The 20,642-nt window shown below is 38.8% G+C and overlaps 1 protein-coding gene across 2 annotated transcripts in view; it reads right to left on the bottom strand.

Annotated features, from left to right (window-relative positions):
* The window catches only part of angpt4 (angiopoietin 4), an 87,358-nt gene that overhangs the window by 47,259 nt on the left and 19,457 nt on the right, over positions 1-20,642 (bottom strand). The window contains exons 4-5 of one of the 2 annotated variants that reach the window (XM_042495645.2): positions 10,607-11,702; positions 10,087-10,519 (exon numbers count right to left, since the gene is read on the bottom strand). In XM_042495645.2, the coding sequence (XP_042351579.2) occupies positions 10,087-10,482 (396 nt within the window). In that variant the 5' untranslated portion in view covers positions 10,483-10,519; positions 10,607-11,702. Of the gene's footprint in view, positions 1-10,086; positions 11,703-20,642 lie in introns of both variants that reach the window. The other variant, XM_088070707.1, reaches the window with a different exon arrangement.

Below are 20,642 nucleotides of genomic sequence, written 5' to 3'. Positions count from 1 at the left end.
TAGTGGATGTAAATGAACTGTGCAAAATTTCCCCGAGTGGTTATAATGTGGCCTGTTTTGCTGCTGCAACAGTTGGCAAATTTCAAAAACTGTTGTCTCCATTAGTCACTTAGATATAAAAATGTGGGAAAAAAGGGTTCAGTTTGAAAAATACCAAAGTTACCCTTTAAGACTACAACAAAACATAACTCTGTCATATGAATTACTGCAATGAAAAACAGTTTTTGAGGATCGTGTCTCTCAGTAAAGATTAGATTAATTTAGCCGTGATAACCACATAACCATGTATGGATGTCTTGTTCAGGCTGCAGGCTAATGTGTACGTTTTTCTTAATGACGTCTGTCTCAGTTACATTCAAAAAGGAATATAGAGCACACAAACACAAACTCTCCCACTCATGACCACAGATACTTCCCCTGTGAGTCTATTTCCTCCATTAGTTCTGCATTTTATGTTTTCAATTTCTACTTTTATAGCTTCCTCGTCATTTGGTGGATCTTGTTTTATTTTGTTGTGCAATTCAGTGTCCTTTCCAATCTTATTTTTATATGATGTTATCTAATAAAATGATATCACCAAACCAAAAAAGAAATAACCTTATGACTTCTTTTGTTTTTTGGTTTAGTTTTCTCTTTGGTCAATGTAATCGATGCTAAACTACAGTAAAGCTGCAGCGTATAACAGAAGCACCTGGCTGTGAGACCCGGCCTTTACATTATCAGGTCATAAACCACCAGCTCCTCTGCCAGAAAACAGCAGTCAAACATTTTATGAGACGGTTTAAAACACACCACCACACTCCCATGAAGCACAATAAAACTGCCTGTTGCGGTAAAACCATTCCTAATTGTTCCCATCACTGCATACAATCCTCAATAATCATTTCAACCTCTCCCAACAGAGGAATAAACTCAGAGAAACTCCCAGAGACAAAAATCCATAAACTGTTAACTTCAGGAAGAAGGGAATGTTCTTACATCCCAAAACTACGATCACAAGTGATTCAAAAACAGTGAAAGTCTGGGTGGGCGACATATCGAATATGCTCAAGATATGTGCCATACATAGACTGACTTTATTGTGAACATCGAGTACAAATTATTACATCGTTTTAATAAGCCACTGGCCTTTCGTTTTATCCTCTCTCCTCTGCAGCTCTCTGTCTCTCACAGACAAACACACACAGGGCTTTTGCAGAGCTCCAGACTGTGACCACTTAGTCACATTTTGCAACCATGTAGCACAACTGCGATTTGCAAATACTAATAATATATAAACTGGAGAGCTGTTAGTTTTTTTCTCCAGCTTACAGAGAATAAATCATCACATTTAACAACATTGTGGTTACAGGCTAACTTAATGGTTGGTAGTGGCCAGGTGAGGCTTAGTGTTTTTATCTGCAGAGCTCCAATCTTGACTGTTTAGTCACATTTTGCGACCACGGAGCACCAGAGCGACTTCCAAATATTAGTAATATATAAACTGGAGAGCTGTAGCAGCAGCAGAGAAGGAGGCAGGATTTAATGGATGACAAAGTAGATCACTGTCTTTGACCTCAGAATGCCAAAGTTTGCTCCACTGATTTGGATTTCGATAGAAGTTTTATCAGAAGTCACTGATTCTTGACATGTTCACGTTGTATTGAAAAGCCAGTCACGGCTGATTGGGAGCTGAATTGTCAGCAGTTGTGTTTAGACTGCGGGAGGCTGATAATGGCTGTCATTAGGCAGTTATTAGTGCTGACAGTGGGGTCTGCTCATTGCTGTTTGATGTGTGGTCGTAAAGGATGATGGAGCACAGACCAGGTGTTTCTCCAGACTCAAGCTGTTTCTGCAAATACTCACAGTAAAGTTCATTATTGGGCCTCAATCACTATAATGTGAGTACAAATGTTCTGACTCTACACACAAAACAAATGCAAAATTACCATCAGATTCATTACATGTGTGCACCAGCCAATTTTGTTCTTAAAACCATGTGTATGTCCGTGAATCAGAAGCACTCTAAACTGACACGAGCATGCCCACTACTGGCAATTAGTAATTTCTTTGTATAAGGAAATGCATTAGTCTAGGAGTGTATCACAGAGAAAGCAGTGAAGCTCTTTTTACACATATATCAGAGTATGTCTTGGCAATTGGAAAAATCTGATTATCATTTGCCACTCTTGTTAAACGTGTCGGTCTCTGAGGATGCGCTCCCTTCTCAAGGCACAAATATGCCATCTTAACAGCTGCTTTGAGTTAAAGCAGAATCTTTCCGCTAACTATTCATTTTAGCTCTGTTTTGGTATCCACCAAGTACTGATGAGCTGTTCACACACAGACTCAAAAGCTGCACAACAGAGGAAACTTGAGAAAAGCTCAACTTTATGCAAACATCCTCTGTTGCAATGCAAGCAAAAGCCAAGTGAGAGCCTTTTAATATGAGCGATCCCTTTAAAATAATTTTATTACATTTCAGATTTATTGTCGTTATAAAAAGTAGTGATTCGCAGAGCCGTAAAGCCATTGTTATGAGTTATTACTTAGTGCTTTCATTTCTTGTTTGGGCTTCGAGGTGCAAATGTTGGCAAAAACATTTGTAAGTGATTGGCACACCGATTCTCATTTCATTTAACTGAATTTTATCCTAATCATTTCCTCATTTGGAAAGCTCTTATTAAACATCTTAACATGAAGCATACAACTCTTCTTCAACTCTGCTCAGATGTGTGCTGATATTCAAAAAAGTTAATGTTGGTTATAAAAGTTGTAAAACATTTTGCCTGCTGTAGTAAAATTATAATCATGAACATGTTTGCGCCTCAAAATAATGCACATATGGAATCTCTTAAATTTACAACAATATTTCCTCAATATAATAAAAACCATAAACTGCAGATAATCTTGCTCTCAACTGACATTTGACATCAAACTGTGAGTTTATTTCTACATAAATTTAATATTACCCTTCAAACAAACTGAAAGTTACTACAATATATCTTAAAATAAAATATGCATCCTGTGCCATCTTTAAAATCTTTTTTTTTCTTCTTATCCCATCAGATATTTCTGAGTTGCCACTGTCTTTCTTTCTCTGCGTCTCTCTGCAGGTTATCATCAAAATAACGTCTGAGCACATCAAAGCATCGTATCGTAGCAGCAGCAGTCGATAGCCGGGCTGTGATCTCACCACAGTGGCTTTCCTGTCTCTCTCCAAGTCTCAGGTCCATTTGAAGTCAGTCATTTGGCAGAAAACTAAACAAGCCCCCTGTTAACTACATCACTTACTGCTGTTTACAGACAGACTCACTCCTAAACCGCCAAACTGCTGCAGAGACCACACTGAAACCAGCGACCGACTGAAACTTTACACTTTGAACAGGCTTACTATTGCTGGTACAGAAATGCATTGTATTTGAATTCATGATGATATAAAAGCTTAAGAAGATCTCACTTATCTTTACTTTTATAATAGAAACAAAGACTCTGTACCAATGCTACCTTCACATAATTTTCAAAATGAGTTAAAATTCCAGTGGGTGTTTTTCAGACTTAATTTCATTGAAATCCTGTATGGTAATGACATTATACTGTTATCTTCTAATAATTTTATTACATATGCTCCTCAGAGGATGAACCTTATTGACCTTGAGGATCCTTTAACCCTTCAATTAGTGCCATTATGAGGTTGACCTGTGGCTTGAGATGACATGTCCGGACAAGTATTGGATGCATTACCATGACATTTGGTATAAACATTCATGTTCCCTTCAGGATGAATGGTAATAACTTTGGTAAACTCTAAAGTTCTATAAAAAGTTTTTTGTTTTTTCCTACTCTTTGGTTTAATATAAAATACCTATAGAACTTATGATATCCCCCAGTGCTAATTAACACACTAAACTATGAGTGTATAAAGACAACTGGACATACATTGGATGTGTGAACCAATTTATTACCATGAGAGTTGCTCAGTGACACTTTTAGCCCAATAATTTGATTTTCTGCTGTAGTGGTTGGGCCTGTAGAGCAGGCATACTAGAAACTTCACTGTCTGAATGACTAACTTACATTTTAGTGCTCCGTTAACGTTAAACCAAATGGTTAAAATCCTGATAGCAAAATTAATTATTTTGGAGGTTGTGACACTCGAAAATTTGTATCCACTGATTTGCACATGTCACTTTCACAATTTAAGTCTTTGGAAAGTCTGTTTTGCCCCTATGGCATCATGTGACAGACCCAGAAGTTGTAATTCCAAACTGTTGACTCCAAATTGGCGCTTGGTGCTAAACTAAAATTGTAAACACAGTAAATATACCGGTTTATTATGAACATGTTCGCACTGTGCTTGTGAGCATATTAGCATGCTTAAAACTAGCACTGCTTTAAGCAGCACATTAACCTTACACTTTTGATGATCTTCTACAGAAAAATGGTATCCAAGTTTGTCATATTGCAGCTGTTTGGTTGACACTGTCTCTGCAGTTCAAAAGCAACAAAGTGAAATAACATCACAAATGCTGCACTCACTGCTCCATCATCTGTGCTGCAGTTTGACCAAAGTTAAAGACATCGGCTGATCTGATTTGTGACTTCCTGAGCTCTGAGAGAGAACATATGCCACCAGTGACCGTATGAGAAACGCAAATATTGAGAAGAATTTGAACAAATGGAGTAAATCTACTGTGTCTCAGTTTGTGGGGGTTGGGGAATTACATACTTTACTGCAGCCAGACTGCAGACACAAGACAGCTGTGGTTCTGTCGAAAAACTTTGCTTTGTGCAATTTTGGTTCTCTTTTGTCATTTCAAAACTTTTCTTATGCAGTCAACTAAAAAAACATAAGTGACGTCCAGAAAAATACGTGTCTGCACGAAGCCTCGGCTTGTAAGAAACTAAAGCTGAAAGGATTCGTTAATTATTTATTCTACATAAATCTACACGAAATCAATCGAAAATTGGTAATAAATCATTTTAGCTTTTTACGTGTTTGAGCAATAAATCCAACATTATCTTGTTGGAGCTTCAAATCCTTGTCTGACATTATAATAAACTAAATATTTTTGGGTTTTGGACTGTTGGTCTGATAAAATAAACAATATAAATATGTCACTTCATTTAACTCAATCCTAAAATACCATAAACAGCTTTTGGTGATGTAACTTTAGGCAGAGAAAAGGGAGATAAAAGATGTTAAAAAAAAAGAGGAAAGAGAGCGAGGGACAGAGAAATGGAGAGGAGATGTAGTTATCTTTTATCTGAATTGAATTAAACCTAAATGAGACGATGGTAACAAACATGACTGAGTGAGAGAGTGATTAGATACTGACGTCTGAAACCTGAGGGTGAGAGGTCATCTCTCTGTCTCCTGTCAGGGTGCTGCAGACCTTCTGGACTTGACCCACGTTTCCTCTGAGGTTTAACAGTGTGGGTGGTAAACACATATACGGCTTATTAACTTAAAAACACTTCTGAAATCTCAGTGATTAAAGTTTGAGCCCTCCTTCAGACACTCAAATAGCCAACAGGAGAGAGAAATCAACTGACAACTGACATACATAAAGTGGCATGTATCTAAAAGTATCAATCACAAACTGATGCATAACACCATCTGACCTGAGGACAGATTATTTAAGCTGTATTTAAGTATTTGATCCTGTAAACTGCGTTTAAGAGAAGTAAGTAAATTATCAATCAAACACGTCAGCCAAATATGATGATAACACGTTGATTTACTTGAAAAGAATAGAATTTCATGTAAACTTGAGAATTACGTTACTTTTCCAGAGCTCTGACTTTATAAACACAAAGAACAATGTGTTCTGCTTATGGTCTCAATGTATTGAGATCTAAATATTCTGTTTGTTTTTTTTTGTTTTGGGCCTTATTGATGGCCATGTGAACATGAAATCTATTAAAGAATTTCTCACTGGGTCTGCAAGTATGAATGTTTCAACCTGCTAATTATTTTGTCAAACATTCACTCATTTCTTTTGTAAGTTTTGGTTGTAGTACTTTCCAAAAGCCTCAGGAATTAACAGCAACTAAAACTTGAGTTTATCTACTCTGATGTCGATATTAGGCAGAGGATCTGCCATTTCTTGTTATTTATTCATATTAAAAACTATTTTTAAAGAGAGCATGAGAAAGAGACGAGGGTTCAAACAAGCTGACAACACCATCCTCAAAGTTCTTTAGGTGTCCTGAAAACAAACATGAATGTGCAGAAGCGATTTTTATGCCTCTCCGCCGGTGACAGCTGTGGCCGGAGGCGTTATGCTTTCGGGTTGTCCATGATATGTCAAGAACACCTTGAGGAAATTTCTTCCAATTTGGTACGAAGGTCCACTTGGACTCGAGGAGTAACTGATAAGATTTTGGTGGTTAAAGGTCAAGCTCACTGAGACCTTGTTTTTGTCATTCTCATCATCACAATATCTCAAAAGCAACTTTAGGGAATTTCTTACAATTTTGAACGGTTGTCTACAAGGACTGGACCAGGACTGCCCGTCTTGAAATTGTGATGGTTGTATAGACCTTTTGTGCTGCCGGGGGAAGATGTGTGTGAAGCATCTATGTTTTCAGAGACATGGATGTCAACAGTAGCTGGACTGGTTCTCTGATACAACCATAAGGTGATCATTGTAGTCATTTCCTAGTTTAGTTCCTAAGATAAGCTTCATTGGTTCCATAGTTCCTGGAACTTTTTGGTAAAAAAGGGCTTCATACAATATTTGCTTACTTCTCAAATTTTTAGGATACCACCCAGATTGAAGTTGCATTTTTTCTCTTTAAACACTGTCTACATTATATGTCAACTTCCTAAAGGCCATGATGGAGACACCCAACATTTAGAAAACTAAATAAATCATGTGTTAACTTTGCATTCCTTCTGTAAGAATTATGATTCATACAGACTGACTTCTGAAACAGAAGCATCATTCACGCTGCTGCAGCAGCAACGTTTAAATTATTCTAATGATGATGAATGGGGACTCCCAGCACACGCATTCCTCTCAAAAATGTTTTCTTTCACTAATGCGACTTCATGGATCAACATCACCTGCCGCACTCAAACCGCTTCAATCTGCACATCAGCAGGAAATCTGAGCGAATGTTTTAACTATCAGGAGATGACAGAGAAACTGCAACAACTGCAAGACGCAGAAAGGCGCTGTGTGGTCCGTATACAGAGACACACTAAAAAGGCACACTAATAATGTGTCAATCAAATGATTGGTGTCTATTCACTTTGAAATCATAAACAAGGACCAGTGGCCGCTCAACAACTGACAGTTTTGTCCAGTGAGGTGAAGGAAGGGTTTCTATTGATACCTGGTGAGAGTTTTGTTTCATATGGTGCACTCATCTTAAAATGCTGCCTTCCACGACATCAGTAACCAAAATTACACTTCACTTGGCAGTATTTGAAGAAATGTGGCTCCAGTAAGAATCATCAGAGAGTTGACAATATTCACACCAATCTTTATGCCGACTAGCTGAATGTAATGTTTTGCTTAGATTTATTCTTGAAAATTCTGGTTTTGCATGTTGAGCCATGTAGTGCTGCAGCTATCGAATATTTTAGTAATCGAGTATTCTACTGAAAATTCCATTGATTAATCGAGTAATCGGATAAAACATATTTTTGTTTAGTTAAAGAGCAATTATAAATATACATGAGACAATAATACATTTCACCTAACAGTGAACCATTGGTTTCCTTTTTTAACTACCCAGTTAGCTTTATTATGTTTTTATTTTCCACCCTCATCACTCTGCAGCGCTGTGTTTTTACAGATTAAATAAAGCCTGTATGAAAGGCACGTTAGCCACGCATCGACAGTAATCATAATTAATAGAAACCTAGCCCTCCGCAGGGCTAACGTTATGTTAGCAAGGTACAGTAACGTTAATCTCATTAATTAGCGCTACGTTAACTTCATTTTGCCTCGTCTCGGGTGACGGTCCTCCGCTCTCGGAGTAAACAGGGTGCCTTCGGTGGAGATGCTGCAGCATTGAAGACGTAATGTTGAGGTATGCAAGCGCTGTCTTACAGTGAATACACGCAGCAGTGTTCGCCTTGGTGTCCAGCTTGAAATGCTCCCACACTTTTGACATTTTCTGCCTTTTCTTTGTGCCTTTCTCTTCGCTTTCGTCGCCTTCTTCGTCGTTACCTCTACATCCATGGTTAAAACCAAACATATCCGCCGCCTCTTTTTTATTCCTTTACGTGCGTGACGTCCGCACGTTGTGCCGCATTAGAAGTAGTCCGGGCGAAATACCATGCTTTGAGCTGGCAAAATTAAACGATTCCTCGAGGCAGAGAAAATTCCTCGATCATTTTTTGTAATCGAGTTACTCGAATTATTCGAGGAATCGTTGCAGCCCTAGAGCCATGCTATCAGTGTGGCTATATGGTTTAGGGATGGGTATATAAAGTAATTTCCATGTTAGAGCACAAAAAAATCTGACATAAGAAAAGGGTTACGAGGTGGCCAACAACTAACTGTATCTGAAATTCATTCATTTAACAACCAGACTTCACTAAGCCTGTTAAACCACAAGTCCACATATGGTGAGTACAAGTGTTAAAAAAGTTAGACACAGCACTGAAGAACTGATTCCTCTCCCTTCGATCAGTTCAATGTCTGCCCGACATCAACACAAAAACGGCTCGACTCTCTTGTTTAACCGTTTAATAACAAGTTATTTGGTAAGGTTAGCCATGTAATGCTAACAGCCAACCCTGTCACTGTGTGTGTAACTTTGTCCCAGGCGTGGGGCTCACACTCCTGCAGCAGGAGTCCCATGATGATAAGAGAGAGAGCAACAGCGGGGTGAGAAGGTACTGAGCAAAGCAATCCACTGCATGCAACGACAAAGGATTTTACCTATTTAAAGCAGTAAAACAATTAAAAATAAAAGTGAAGAAGTGATGAAGTCTACAAACTTTGGTGATCCCTGACACTTTCTGTTTGGCCACCAGCAGGTCAAATTTCCTCCAGAAAAATATCTCAACATCTGCAATGTGGATATGGACACAGTTTTCTGCAGACTTTAAATAATAACTTAACTTTCCATCTAGCACCATCATCAGATGATGTTGGATAATTTTAAAGATTCAGGTACAATGATAATCACCATCAGGTTAAAAAAATGTTATTCGTCCAATACTTTGTTCCGTGACTTACGAAACTAATGACATTCCTATCAGCCTCTGCTGTACTTTGTTTTTAGTGCTAGTTAACATGATAAACGAGGATGGTGATGCTACACATTAGACCTGCTAAATGTCAATACACAGAGTATCCAAACTTTCTGCAGTACTTCTGCAGGACAGATGCAAGGTAATGGGTAAATGAGTCTTCAAATTAGCTCTCATTATACAGTTTGCAGTCACATCTCTAAAGAAACCACAGGTTGAGCAGGTTGAGGAATTATAGCCTCTACAGACAACAGAAAGGGAAAGCACTCACTGCTTTTCTACTGATTGAAACCAGCTGCCATTCATCCACAGTTATAACCCCAAACTTTGATCTTTGCTCTGCAGAGCAAGAAAATAGACCTAGTAACAGTCTAAACACACACACACACACACACAGACGCACGCACACACATTGCGTACACAGCTGCTAAACTGAATGACATTTCTGTTGAAGGAATCCTGAGTCACAGGAGTGGTACATTCTTATTGTTTTGTCTCCCCAAGTCAATCAAGGGGTTAAACATTCTTGCATGGATCATCCATCAACATATTTGTGTTATCAATACTCCAAAACACTATTACTTCTCTTTTGTCATGTTCAGCGTTTTACTGGAGTGTTTGATTTCACCATATCTACTGATGCACCCAAGATCTTCTATTAAGCTGTAATGCAGCAACATTTTCTACCGAACTTCACCTTTTTGGTCAGATACAAGACTCTTGGTGAAAAGCAAAAAAAAAAAATTGTAAATTCCTTTATCTGTCCTCTGTAAAAATGCAAAGTTCAGTAGACAGTACACTTTTTTTTTCTACACAAGTTTTGTTATGTTGATGCATGCAAAAGATCTCCAAACAAGAGGATTAAAAGAGCAAGATAGTATGTGTCTTACCTTCTGTAACCACTGCGTGTTGTTCTCCATTGTGCTCTCCAGGCGCTGCAGTTTCTGAGACGACCATTCGCCATCGATCGGTGGCGAGTCTCTCTGCACGACACTTGCCCCGCCACGAGAGACGCCATAGTGTTCAGTCTGTGACGGCGAACCTCCGCCCTGGCATCCGTCCAGCTCCGGCAGGATGAAGGTGTAGCTGCACTGGCCATGTTGGATGCGGTGAAACGTCCTTCTCTTCTCTGCACCTCCTCCTCCACCGCTGCTGCTGCTGCCTCCTCTTCGTCTTCCAGCTCCTCTTCGTTCTGCACTCGCAGCACCGGCTGCATCAGTGACAGCCGACAAGATCCAAAGCAGCAGAAGCAGCAACAACCCCCGGCTGAGATTTAAGCCTTTCATGACGCTCTCTTCAGCTGTAATAAAGTGTTCTCTCTCACTGTAAAGAGGGTCAAGAGAAGCTCATTCACGTTTTGACCCCAATTCACTTTATGAAAACATGTGTGCAGGATGTCTCTGCACCTACCTGTCAATCCATGAGGTCTGATCCTGCACCCTCAGTCCCTTTAGGTGCTTTTGCACTGTTTAACATCAGAAGGACCAAACTTTTTTGGGAAAAAAACCCCCAAAAAATCCCACCTGTCCTGTGGTCTTTTTTCTCAATTGTGTTGAAGGTTCACATCAGATTAGTTGCTCAATACATGGGTCCATCTACTTTCTTTTTCCTTTTTAGTTCTTGGGTTTTAAATTTGTTCTCTGTTGTTGCGTTCTTCTTGTTGATGAAGATTTTTCAGGATGGGTCCACTGGCTTGACCTTAAGCAGATATTTCATGGTTTTCTTGATATTCTCTCCTTTCCTAAACAAGCCAGGTACAGGTCCAGACCAGCTCAGGAAAAAGATGTGAATGGAGAGAAAGCAAAGTGGGTAGAGAGAGGTAAAAATAGAGGTTATGGGCAAATTAAGGATAGGGAATAATGAATGTCCAAACTGAAGGGGAGAATGAAAAAGATGAAGGTGAAAACATCCTTCTCTGAGTGGCTCCAGTTTCAGAAGTGGCCGAAGAGAAATACTTCTGCCCCCTTCTTATCTGAGACTGGCTAAGAAAAGGAGGAATGAGCGAGGGAGGGGAGATGGGGAGGAGGAGGAAGAGAGGGAGGCGTGGAGGGACAGGAGACCTGAGGGAGGTCTATTAGAGTGCCCTCTATATTTGTAGGCTGAGAGGGAAAGAAAAGAAGGGAAGAAGGAATGAGAAGTGGCCAAGAAAAGAGAGCAGACAAACACTGAAAAAGAGAGAGAGCAGAGAAATTGTTGACAGACAGAAGGAAGATAGAAAGAAATTGACAGATAGAAGAAGAAAGAGAAACATGGCCTTGTAGCTGCTGTAATCTCTTTTCCTAAAAGATCTTTCTCTTCTGAAGTAAATCCCACTGCCTTGTATGGTCATTTATACTGAGTCAGCAACTGGAAGCTGGAGATTTCACTCTGTCCTCTAAACACAGCCATGCCCTGGGGCATCATGGGAGATCAGGGGGCCGGGGCGAACCACGTAGTCCACGTAGGTTTGGTTTAAAATGTGTCTGTTGCAGGATGTACCTTCTCATCTGTCCTGCTGCTCTTCACTCTACATGGAAATACATACAAAGATTAGTTCCAGACAGATGGCTTGGTCCCAGGCTTATGAAACACAAGCTCTACATGTGGAGGGGGGAGCATGTGAGTTGTCAATTATTGAGTTTATTTTCACAGCGATAAACTGTTCTGCAGAAGTTGACTGATACAAATACAGATAAAATTCTTTGATAAAAGCAGAGCGATAAGAGACACACTTATGGATTTGCGCAAGAAGATAAAACGTGACATTTCAACTTAAAACAATAAGAGAAAAAAGATGCAAAGAGACATGTGACGTTTCAGTAGAGACGATGTGTTGCTGCCCCATCCTCTGCCGGTCAAAGAGGACACGTAGATAAAAAGCTGCTCTCATCATTTATTTTGACATAAGACAGTCTTATTTTGAGCCTGCCCTGACCTCAGTCTACTGTTACTGCTGTGCTGCAGGGATATATCTTAATTTTGGCGGGGCCGGGTCGCTTACTTAATGTTAGCCAATTGGTCCTTTGGGGGAGAGCAGAGGGGTCACACAGCGAGTGGCTTCTGCCCCAAACGGAGATCATTCTCATGGGAACAGGAGTGGATGGAGAGCCTGGTGCACAGAGCTGCAATACATAGAGCTGCTCCTCCTATTGCATCATTTTTAAAAAGAGTTTGATTGTAGGATTATTTGTTGTGTTTGCATTCATTCAAAGAGTGCATGTGTTGAAACTATTGTGTAGAAGATGACTCCAGTTTCCCATCAATAATCACGACTATGGCGGGCCGGCATAGTCAAATTTGTCCCGCCAAAGTCTCAGTGGAGTTGTACTGTTAATTAGGAGCGGTATTAAAACAATGTTGGGTTATTTATAGCTAAGTAGAGGCAGAGACGGGCAGCAGAACATCAAGTGCATTAAAAGTGAAACTAAAGTGTTCAGTCTGCTGGGCTTATCAACGTATCAACAGATCAGTTATCCAACTCATGATTGACATTCAGCATTAGAGGTGAAAAAACTTTACCTGCTGCACTGCATTCACAGACCCACAAAAAATGTCAGATATTAGAGTGACACCACAGAAGACAGAGGCATCGCTAAAAATGTTGCTGCATATTGCTGATCAGACGTCAGCTTGTTTATTATTATATTATGTGAATGCTCGTGTCACACTGTAAGTCTCCCTGAGCCCCAGCAAAGTCTAAATCATATATGGGGGTAAATAACGAATTGAAAATATTCATATTGAACAGCCCATTGTGAAGCTACTAACATGATTCTGAGTCGGGTACAGTCCTACACACAATGACATTTTTATGATACAAAGCTGACTGAAAATTGATTAAGTATCCTGTAAGGGTTTTAGGTATTCTGTGCTACTCTGGAAAGACACATGTTGCTACTACAGTTAATTTACTAAAACTAAAAACGCAATAGTCTTTCCTTTTTGTTTTTAAAAAAAGCCACATTCATAAACATTGTGCGAATGACCCTCATGTGCACACATTTGCAAAAACCCCCCCCGAAAAACACTGTAGTATATTTGCCAGGCCAGAAGTTGGCAGCCTAACTTTGTTATGGCACACCATAGAAGAAAACCAGGCACATACAGGAAGTGCAGCCGCGACGTCACTATTCTCACAGGATGTATGCATTGCCAGTTTGTACTGCGACAGAAGGGGTGGCTTTTTAAAAAAATTAAAGGCTGGAACCCATTTTTAAAAGTTTGTGTTTTTAGGCCCGTAAAATGGCTTTGTCATGTAAACAAAAACTGCAAACATGGTCAGACGAAGACCTGTGCAGTATGTCAAGACACAACTTGCAAAGCCATTTTGGTGCATGAGTATCTACAAGTCACCACGAGAAAGCTTTTAACATCTTAAATGTCAGTGACATCCCATTATATCCAGTCAATGTTGTAATTTTTAATTCCTCAAAATATTGGGACATTACAAAATTTCATCATCCTGTGATGCAAAAAAAAAGGTTAAGATGACATGCTCTGAGATATTTCTGCATTCTCCACTTCTGTATTCTGGTGATTTTTTTACTTTAAAGCTGATATCAGTAATAACAGGAGGGCACATGAGTCATTAAACAGCCCTTTCACCTTCCCTCTGTGGGAACGGATGTACAGATGAGGATGTCTTTTTTTATTCCTGGATTTGATTTCAGTTTTTGTTCCTGTCTTTTTTGTCACTTTCTAAACTTAATGTTTGACTCTTTATTTGTTTTATTTATGCTTCTTTTATTTAACCTGTTTTTTTGTTTTTGTTTGACATTAGTTTGATCTGTGCACCGTGAACTCACATCACGCATTCACTGTCTCTAATTTTCACTTTTCTATCTCTATGAAGTAATCGCTTTTATATATCTTTAAATATTTAAGTTATTCAGCAATATAGTTTCTCCTCTATATGTGAAGCCAAAAAAGATAATTTCGGATAAAGTGGCAAAGAGACGGGAGTGATGAGAGACAGGAGTGGAAAAAAAAGATGGAATGAAGGAGAAACAGACAAAATAAAGACGACAGTGGAGTCAAAAAGATTTAGAGTGAGAGACAGATAAAGACAAACACAGAAAAAGAGAGCGAGAGAGAACAGGACAAAGAAGGATTTCCTGTCCTGAGGTTTCAGATGACGGAGTCTCTATGAGAAAATAATCTTGGCTGTAATAAAAATTGACTACAATCTGCAAAATCAATCACTACCCTTCAAAAAACAGAGAAAAGCCAAAAATGCTTTTGTGTATTTCATGTTTTCACTGCTGAAACTCTTCTGTTATTTTTATTACTGTTGGTAGTGCAGCAACTATGGCAAAGATCCATCTGAAATGAATCAGTAATAATATAATAAAACTTTAAATAGATGGACTCTAAATCTCTTTCCTGCAGGCACCTTAAACATTGTTAGTTTTGGATTTGTTTGCTATAATCTTTGTTGCAATGACTTTTCTCACCTTAGCAGCCAAAAACGACCACACTAACACTTTCTCCCCGTAGATCTGTGTTGACAGACACGCTATGTATTATGCCTAACATTTGAAATTTAAAAAAAAATGAAATACAAGTCAACAAATTTTTTCATCAATGTTCAAACATCAGGACTATCAGGGTGTTACGATGCCCTGGCGTGATTTCCACTCAATTTGGCACACAAAACAGCTTATGCTGACCTGATTTAACAACACCAAGCGGTATGTGAACAAAATACCAGGTATACGCATTACATCGTAAACAATACAGACTAACAATTCAAAAAGGTAAGTCTGTACTAACATCACACCTGTCACCTCATCTGCTGCCTGCATTCCACTTAAATTGAAATGATGTCATTTGATAAAAAATAATCCAAAAATAAACAGTGGAAATATGGGAAGGCTGGAATCAATTCCAAAAAGCTGTTGGACACGTCCGCATGCTGTAGCAGGCTGTCAGACATGTCTGCGTTGGAGCGAGCTGTCGCACATTTCTGTTAGAGAAAAGCTGAAAATAAGGTCATGTGCTTGTGGCCCCAGGCCCCCAAAACATTACATCTGCCCCTGGTAATAATAATGAGAGCTCAGCGCAAGCAGTTGGATTAGACACAGAGTGATGCGTCCTGGTGTTTCTAAATCATCCAAAGTCTGATTAAATCTGAAACTAACATAAAGTAGTCTGTAGAAATCTGAAGAAGTCACTTTCCACCTCTGCAAATCTGGCTGTTTCAACGCTGTGGCTGTCAAACACTCAGCTGTTCTAGAGTCAAAGTCATTCACTGCATTTGGTTCACCGAGCCGCTATTCTTATTATAATTTGCTGTTTGTGTTGCCTGTCAAAACATGGCTGGAATGCGTTCTATTAACATTATATCGACTACGTCTCATATTTCAATAGAGGAAGAGTTATATTGCGATTGATATCGTTATTGGTTTATTGGCCAGCCCTAATATAAATAAATATATATATATGTGTGTGTGTGTGTATGTATATGTATATGTGTATATGTATATGTGTATGTGACCCACTTAGCGCCCAGAATGTGAAATTATGTCTGAACCTGATAGTGTAGCAGTGCTGTGATGGATGAGGTCATGACCCTCCTCACACTTTGTAATTCTCAGCACCTGCAAAAACACATGATGGGATGCAATCTGAGAGGCTTTTCCTCATTCATGAAAACAGAATTTATTTTTTTTACGTGTAGAGACAGAGTGGACAGACAGATGAAGGGATGACAGAATGAATGGATAACCCTGCGAAGTTAAATGCATCAATTGTTGTTGATGGATAAGAAAAAATGAAGGAAGTTTTTGTCTAAAATATACAGTATATTAATACCAATTTGTCTTCAAACGAGAACAGAAATGGTTATGATTCAGCACAATTTTGATCATTTGGGTTAAATTTTTCACCTTTGAATCACTACACAAATCTGTAATTTGTTACAGAATTGGTTTTGCATTTATCAATCAACAAATATGAGCTTGCAGGATTAAGAATTTGGACCTCATCTTCCTACACAGATATCTCACCACCCTGTTACATCCATGAAAAATTACAAAAAAAAAAGCAGCAAGTGTGGAGATCGATGTGGAAGTATCTGTAAATGATTGTGCACCTGTTGCAGACAGCAGAAGCAGGTCTATTCGATGTGTGTTTGATCAGTCATTCATTCATGAAGTTTTATAAACTTCATTAACAAACCTGAGAATTTCAATGTAATGAACCTAAGAACAACCACACAAGGTTTCAGTTTCATCCCGCTGTCTATCAATGTCCACAAGTGACCACTGTCCGTTTTTCTGACTTTTACAGCTGCCTCTAACAACTATTGTCATTGTGGACTTGGTCAATCGTTTAGTTGTCTGGTTTATAAAATGTCATAAAATGGTGAAAAATGACAATCAGTGTTTCCTAAAGCTCAAGGCGACATCTCTGAATGTCTTGTTTTGTCCACAACCAAAAGATATTCAGTTTACTGTCACAGAGGAATGAGAAAGCTGAGAATTTTGATTTTTTTTTTTATTACTCAAAGTGATTATCAGATTATCAAATAAATTGGTCTTTAACTTAACAGCTGACAACTAATTGATTTATCGATTATGGTTGCAGCTCTAACCACAAGTTCAACTAAACTTGTAACTTCACCTGCCTGGTCTCTTAATCATGCCTGTAGGCTCAAACCTTGTAATATTGAACTATTACAGAATTGAAATTGAAATATTTCTTTGATGGTCATGAAAAAGTTGGGTAAACTGCTCCGTAAATGATTAAGTTTGGGCAAACAATAAGCGGCAATAAGTTTTCAGTATATTTAACATGAAGAATCTTTCAAGATAAAGAAGTGCAGTAAGGTTTTGACCAAATTTGGTACAAACTTTGTCTCAGTAACTCCAAGGAGTTTTAAAGTAACAGATGGGCTTGAGGACTTAAGAAATTCTATCGAACTAGCTGAGCTAAAATGTTTTCTTTGTTGTGTGTTAATCTTGAAAATTGTATGTGCTAATTCTGGACTTTCATTGTGGTCATTAAATCATGTTTCTTGAGATTTTTTGACGTTGAGAAAAAGATAAAAGACATTATGATTCATTTTGCACGAAGCAGCTCAAAGATGAACTGAGCAGCACTCAAACTGTCGACTGGAGATTTTATGTCTCCAAACAAAGCCTTAAATCTGAAAGAGTCATGACATTATAATGGTTCTGATATTTATTAAGCATCAGTGATTCTTTCAATACTTCAAGGAAATGATGTTGCTAAGCAGCATTAGGGTGAAACTGACAAATATTATTAAACACAAATAAACCAAAGCCGGCACACTGGCAGAGCTTTATTTGTGTAGTAAAGTTTCACACAGGATTCTCTTCAAGTTATGTTAAGTCATGTTAAAAACAAGGCATTTTGATTAGTTCAAGCTACAGCGCCAATAATCTGTGACTGACCGTGACCTCTGACCTCACTGTGGCCAACGAAAGAAGAGAAAAAAGAGCTTACAATCATAGTTCAGAGTCATGTTCAACATTTAGTATTACAACTGAAAAGCTGTCCATTAGTTGTAATAAATAATTAAGTTTATAAACAAATTATGAGATACTGAATGATGGATCATATGCACGACTATATGAATGAACTTCATCCTTTGGCCGACATTGCTGTTAAATTTTCTTTCATTCATATTGTAACCCGGGGCACCCAGTAGCCCCATGTACAGAGGCAGTGTTCTCGCTGCAGCGGCTGTGGGTTTGACTCCAACCTGTGGCTCTTTCCTGCATGTCATTCCTTCTCTCTCTCCCCTTTCACTCTTAAGCTCTCCTATTTCGAATAAAGGCAAAGGCCAAAAAATAATCTTAGAAAAAAATCATAATAATAATAATAAGAATATCTTAACCCCTGAACCTCAGCTGCAGCCGCTATTGAGAGCAAGAAGGGCTGTTTGCGACTCAGAATTATGTCAGTCGAATCAGACTTGGCCGTTAAATACGAATATTCGACAGTTAGGTTTTTTTTGTTTTTTTTATATCTCAATGTCACAGTCATGTACTGAATTATGCTTAGTGTCTCTGCCACGTGACACACTGTTCTGCTGCTCGCTGAACCTGCACTGTCTGTGTCTCTCACACACACACGGCAAAACCTGACGTCTTGAGCGCTTCTCGTTCTGCAGCACCGTTTACAGTAGGAGACATCAGCTGATTCACTAAACTATAACCAGCAGCCGGTCTGCTGATGGCGTAGTTAACGTTGAGTGCATACTTCTGAAAGTTTTGAGATATTAACTGTGCTGTCTATAAAACAGAAAGATGCTACACTTTTGAAAATGGTGCTTCATGCCCAGAGAAAATAGAGAAGGTAGACCAGAATGTACTGAACCAAACAACCACTCCTGCGTGTGTGTGATGAATTGGAGTTGCTTGTCCGAAAAACAACATGGCTGCCAGACGGAAAGAATTGATCTTGTTTTACATAAGAACAGTAAGATAACCATGTTTCTGGAAACATTTGAGGGGAGAAATAGCCCATGCTAGAGACAGAAGTAACTTCCTAAATGAATAAAGTTGATAAAAAAATGTTTTCTTCTTAATCATAAAAGTAGGACTAGATGTGCATTATTGTAAAAACTTCTTGAAAGTTAAAAATTAGGCAGGACTGAATACAAGTGATCATTAAAGTTCATGTTTCCCTGGGGTTAAGCACAAAGCATTCTGGGAAACGTTAGAAAAAAATGTACAGTAGCAGAACAACAACAGGCAGGCTGAGGGAAAGTAGGGATATCTCAAATGTTTTTCCTCCACAAACCATCTGCAGAAAAGCACTGAACATTAAACAGTGATAAATCGTAAAGTTTAGCGATGATTTCACAGAGAACTCATCAACACACACATTTCTGGCTCAAACATCAGCTACAGGGGTCAGGCTTTTTCTGTGTTTCATTGAGAGATGATAATGTATTATTTAATGAAATGTCTCAAAGTTTACACACAGTAGCATGTAAACTAATCTCCTTGTCAAGTGTTTCTGTGTGGGGAAAGAAAAGGAGACAGGAATGCTTTCAGGGAGTGAAAACATATCATTACTTTAAAAAGGGGAATTCACTGCAGTTGTATCTTCACAAAGACTTGGCGTTAATGGAGGGAGATTTCCCACCATTAGTGATGATCATGTTTATACTGTATTATCTGCTTCATTCTAACTGTATCACAAAAGTAATTCAAAACCAGATAAGAGCAGCTATGAAGATTAACAAGGTAATTCTGTAAGTTAATGGCATTAAAAGGCAAGTTTATCTACCTACTTTTGTGGCATTTCAGAAGTAAAATATAACATCAATGAGAGTTAAATTGCAGGATTATTTATTTTAAAGAGGATGGATTGCATCACAAATCAGCCGCAGAGTATCTGTCCTTGTTTTGGGCCAATCAGAGGCTGAGTTTAGACCAGGAGGACACCCTGCAGCCGGTGGTTACTGACAGGCTTTTAAACCCTTAAGTAAACACTCTCCAGCTCCCCTCACTGCAGGGTAACATTAACCCTCATCAATCAAACTTCACAGTCTAGCTCCTTCGCTCTTTAACACAACAGGTTCACAACTGTGGTTCACATGCTTATACAGAAGTACAAACTTGCCCAATACACCTTTGCTCTGCAGCCATGATTGACTGTGGCTCAGATGAACCATGAAGCAAATACTCAATGTAGCACAACAAACAATTATTTTATTAATCAATTCATGGCTTGATTATTTGTTCAGTGAATCAATGAATCAGAATTAGAGGCTTGAATTGGAAAATACTCTATCTATCGATAGCATATGTGTCCAAAAATGAGCAATGCATTTAAACTTAGGATACAATATCTGAATGTATATTCACAACTGTGGACATATATTTAAACATCGTCAATGAGGACATGTGGGATGTCCAGAAGCTTGGTTGATGGGGCGCCCCACGTACAGAGGCTACATTCTCAACACAGCAGTCGCAGGTTCGATTCCGGCCTTGGCCCTTTGATGCATGTCATCCCCTCTCCCTCCTTTCATGCTTAAGCTGTCCTCTCTAATAAAGGCAAAAGCCCCCCCCAAAAAACTTAAATAAAATACATCAATGAGGACATGTTAATGCCAGGTGAGAATGAAGTTTAAGATGCTTTCATGGCATAAAAAATCTACCAAATTCAGCAAACAAAACCAATATAATCCACTGCAAAAATCACATCTGGGGTTTCTATCCTCTTAATAGTCTGCAGTTCGTCAATCCAGCCAAGAGTTTCACTCAATGTTCTTCTCACCAGCAAGTTGTAAATAAATAATAAATCACCATTAATCACAGCCAGAGTCTTTATAAACACCAATCAGCTCTGCATATGTGTGTTTGCGCCCTTGTATTTGCTCTTCAGACCCCGAAAACACATAAAATCTCTATCTTATCTGTGTTTTCTTTCCAGATTGGCTGGCAGTCCCTCCGATCGCGAACACACTTTCACTCTTGTTCTATGT

Source organism: Plectropomus leopardus, chromosome 2 (assembly GCF_026936395.1).
Source record: "Plectropomus leopardus strain MGB_pleo_1.0 chromosome 2, ASM2693639v1, whole genome shotgun sequence".
NCBI lineage: Eukaryota > Metazoa > Chordata > Actinopteri > Perciformes > Serranidae > Plectropomus > Plectropomus leopardus.
Note: the sequence above shows the minus strand (reverse complement) of the source record. Positions and strands in the feature narration are given on the sequence as shown.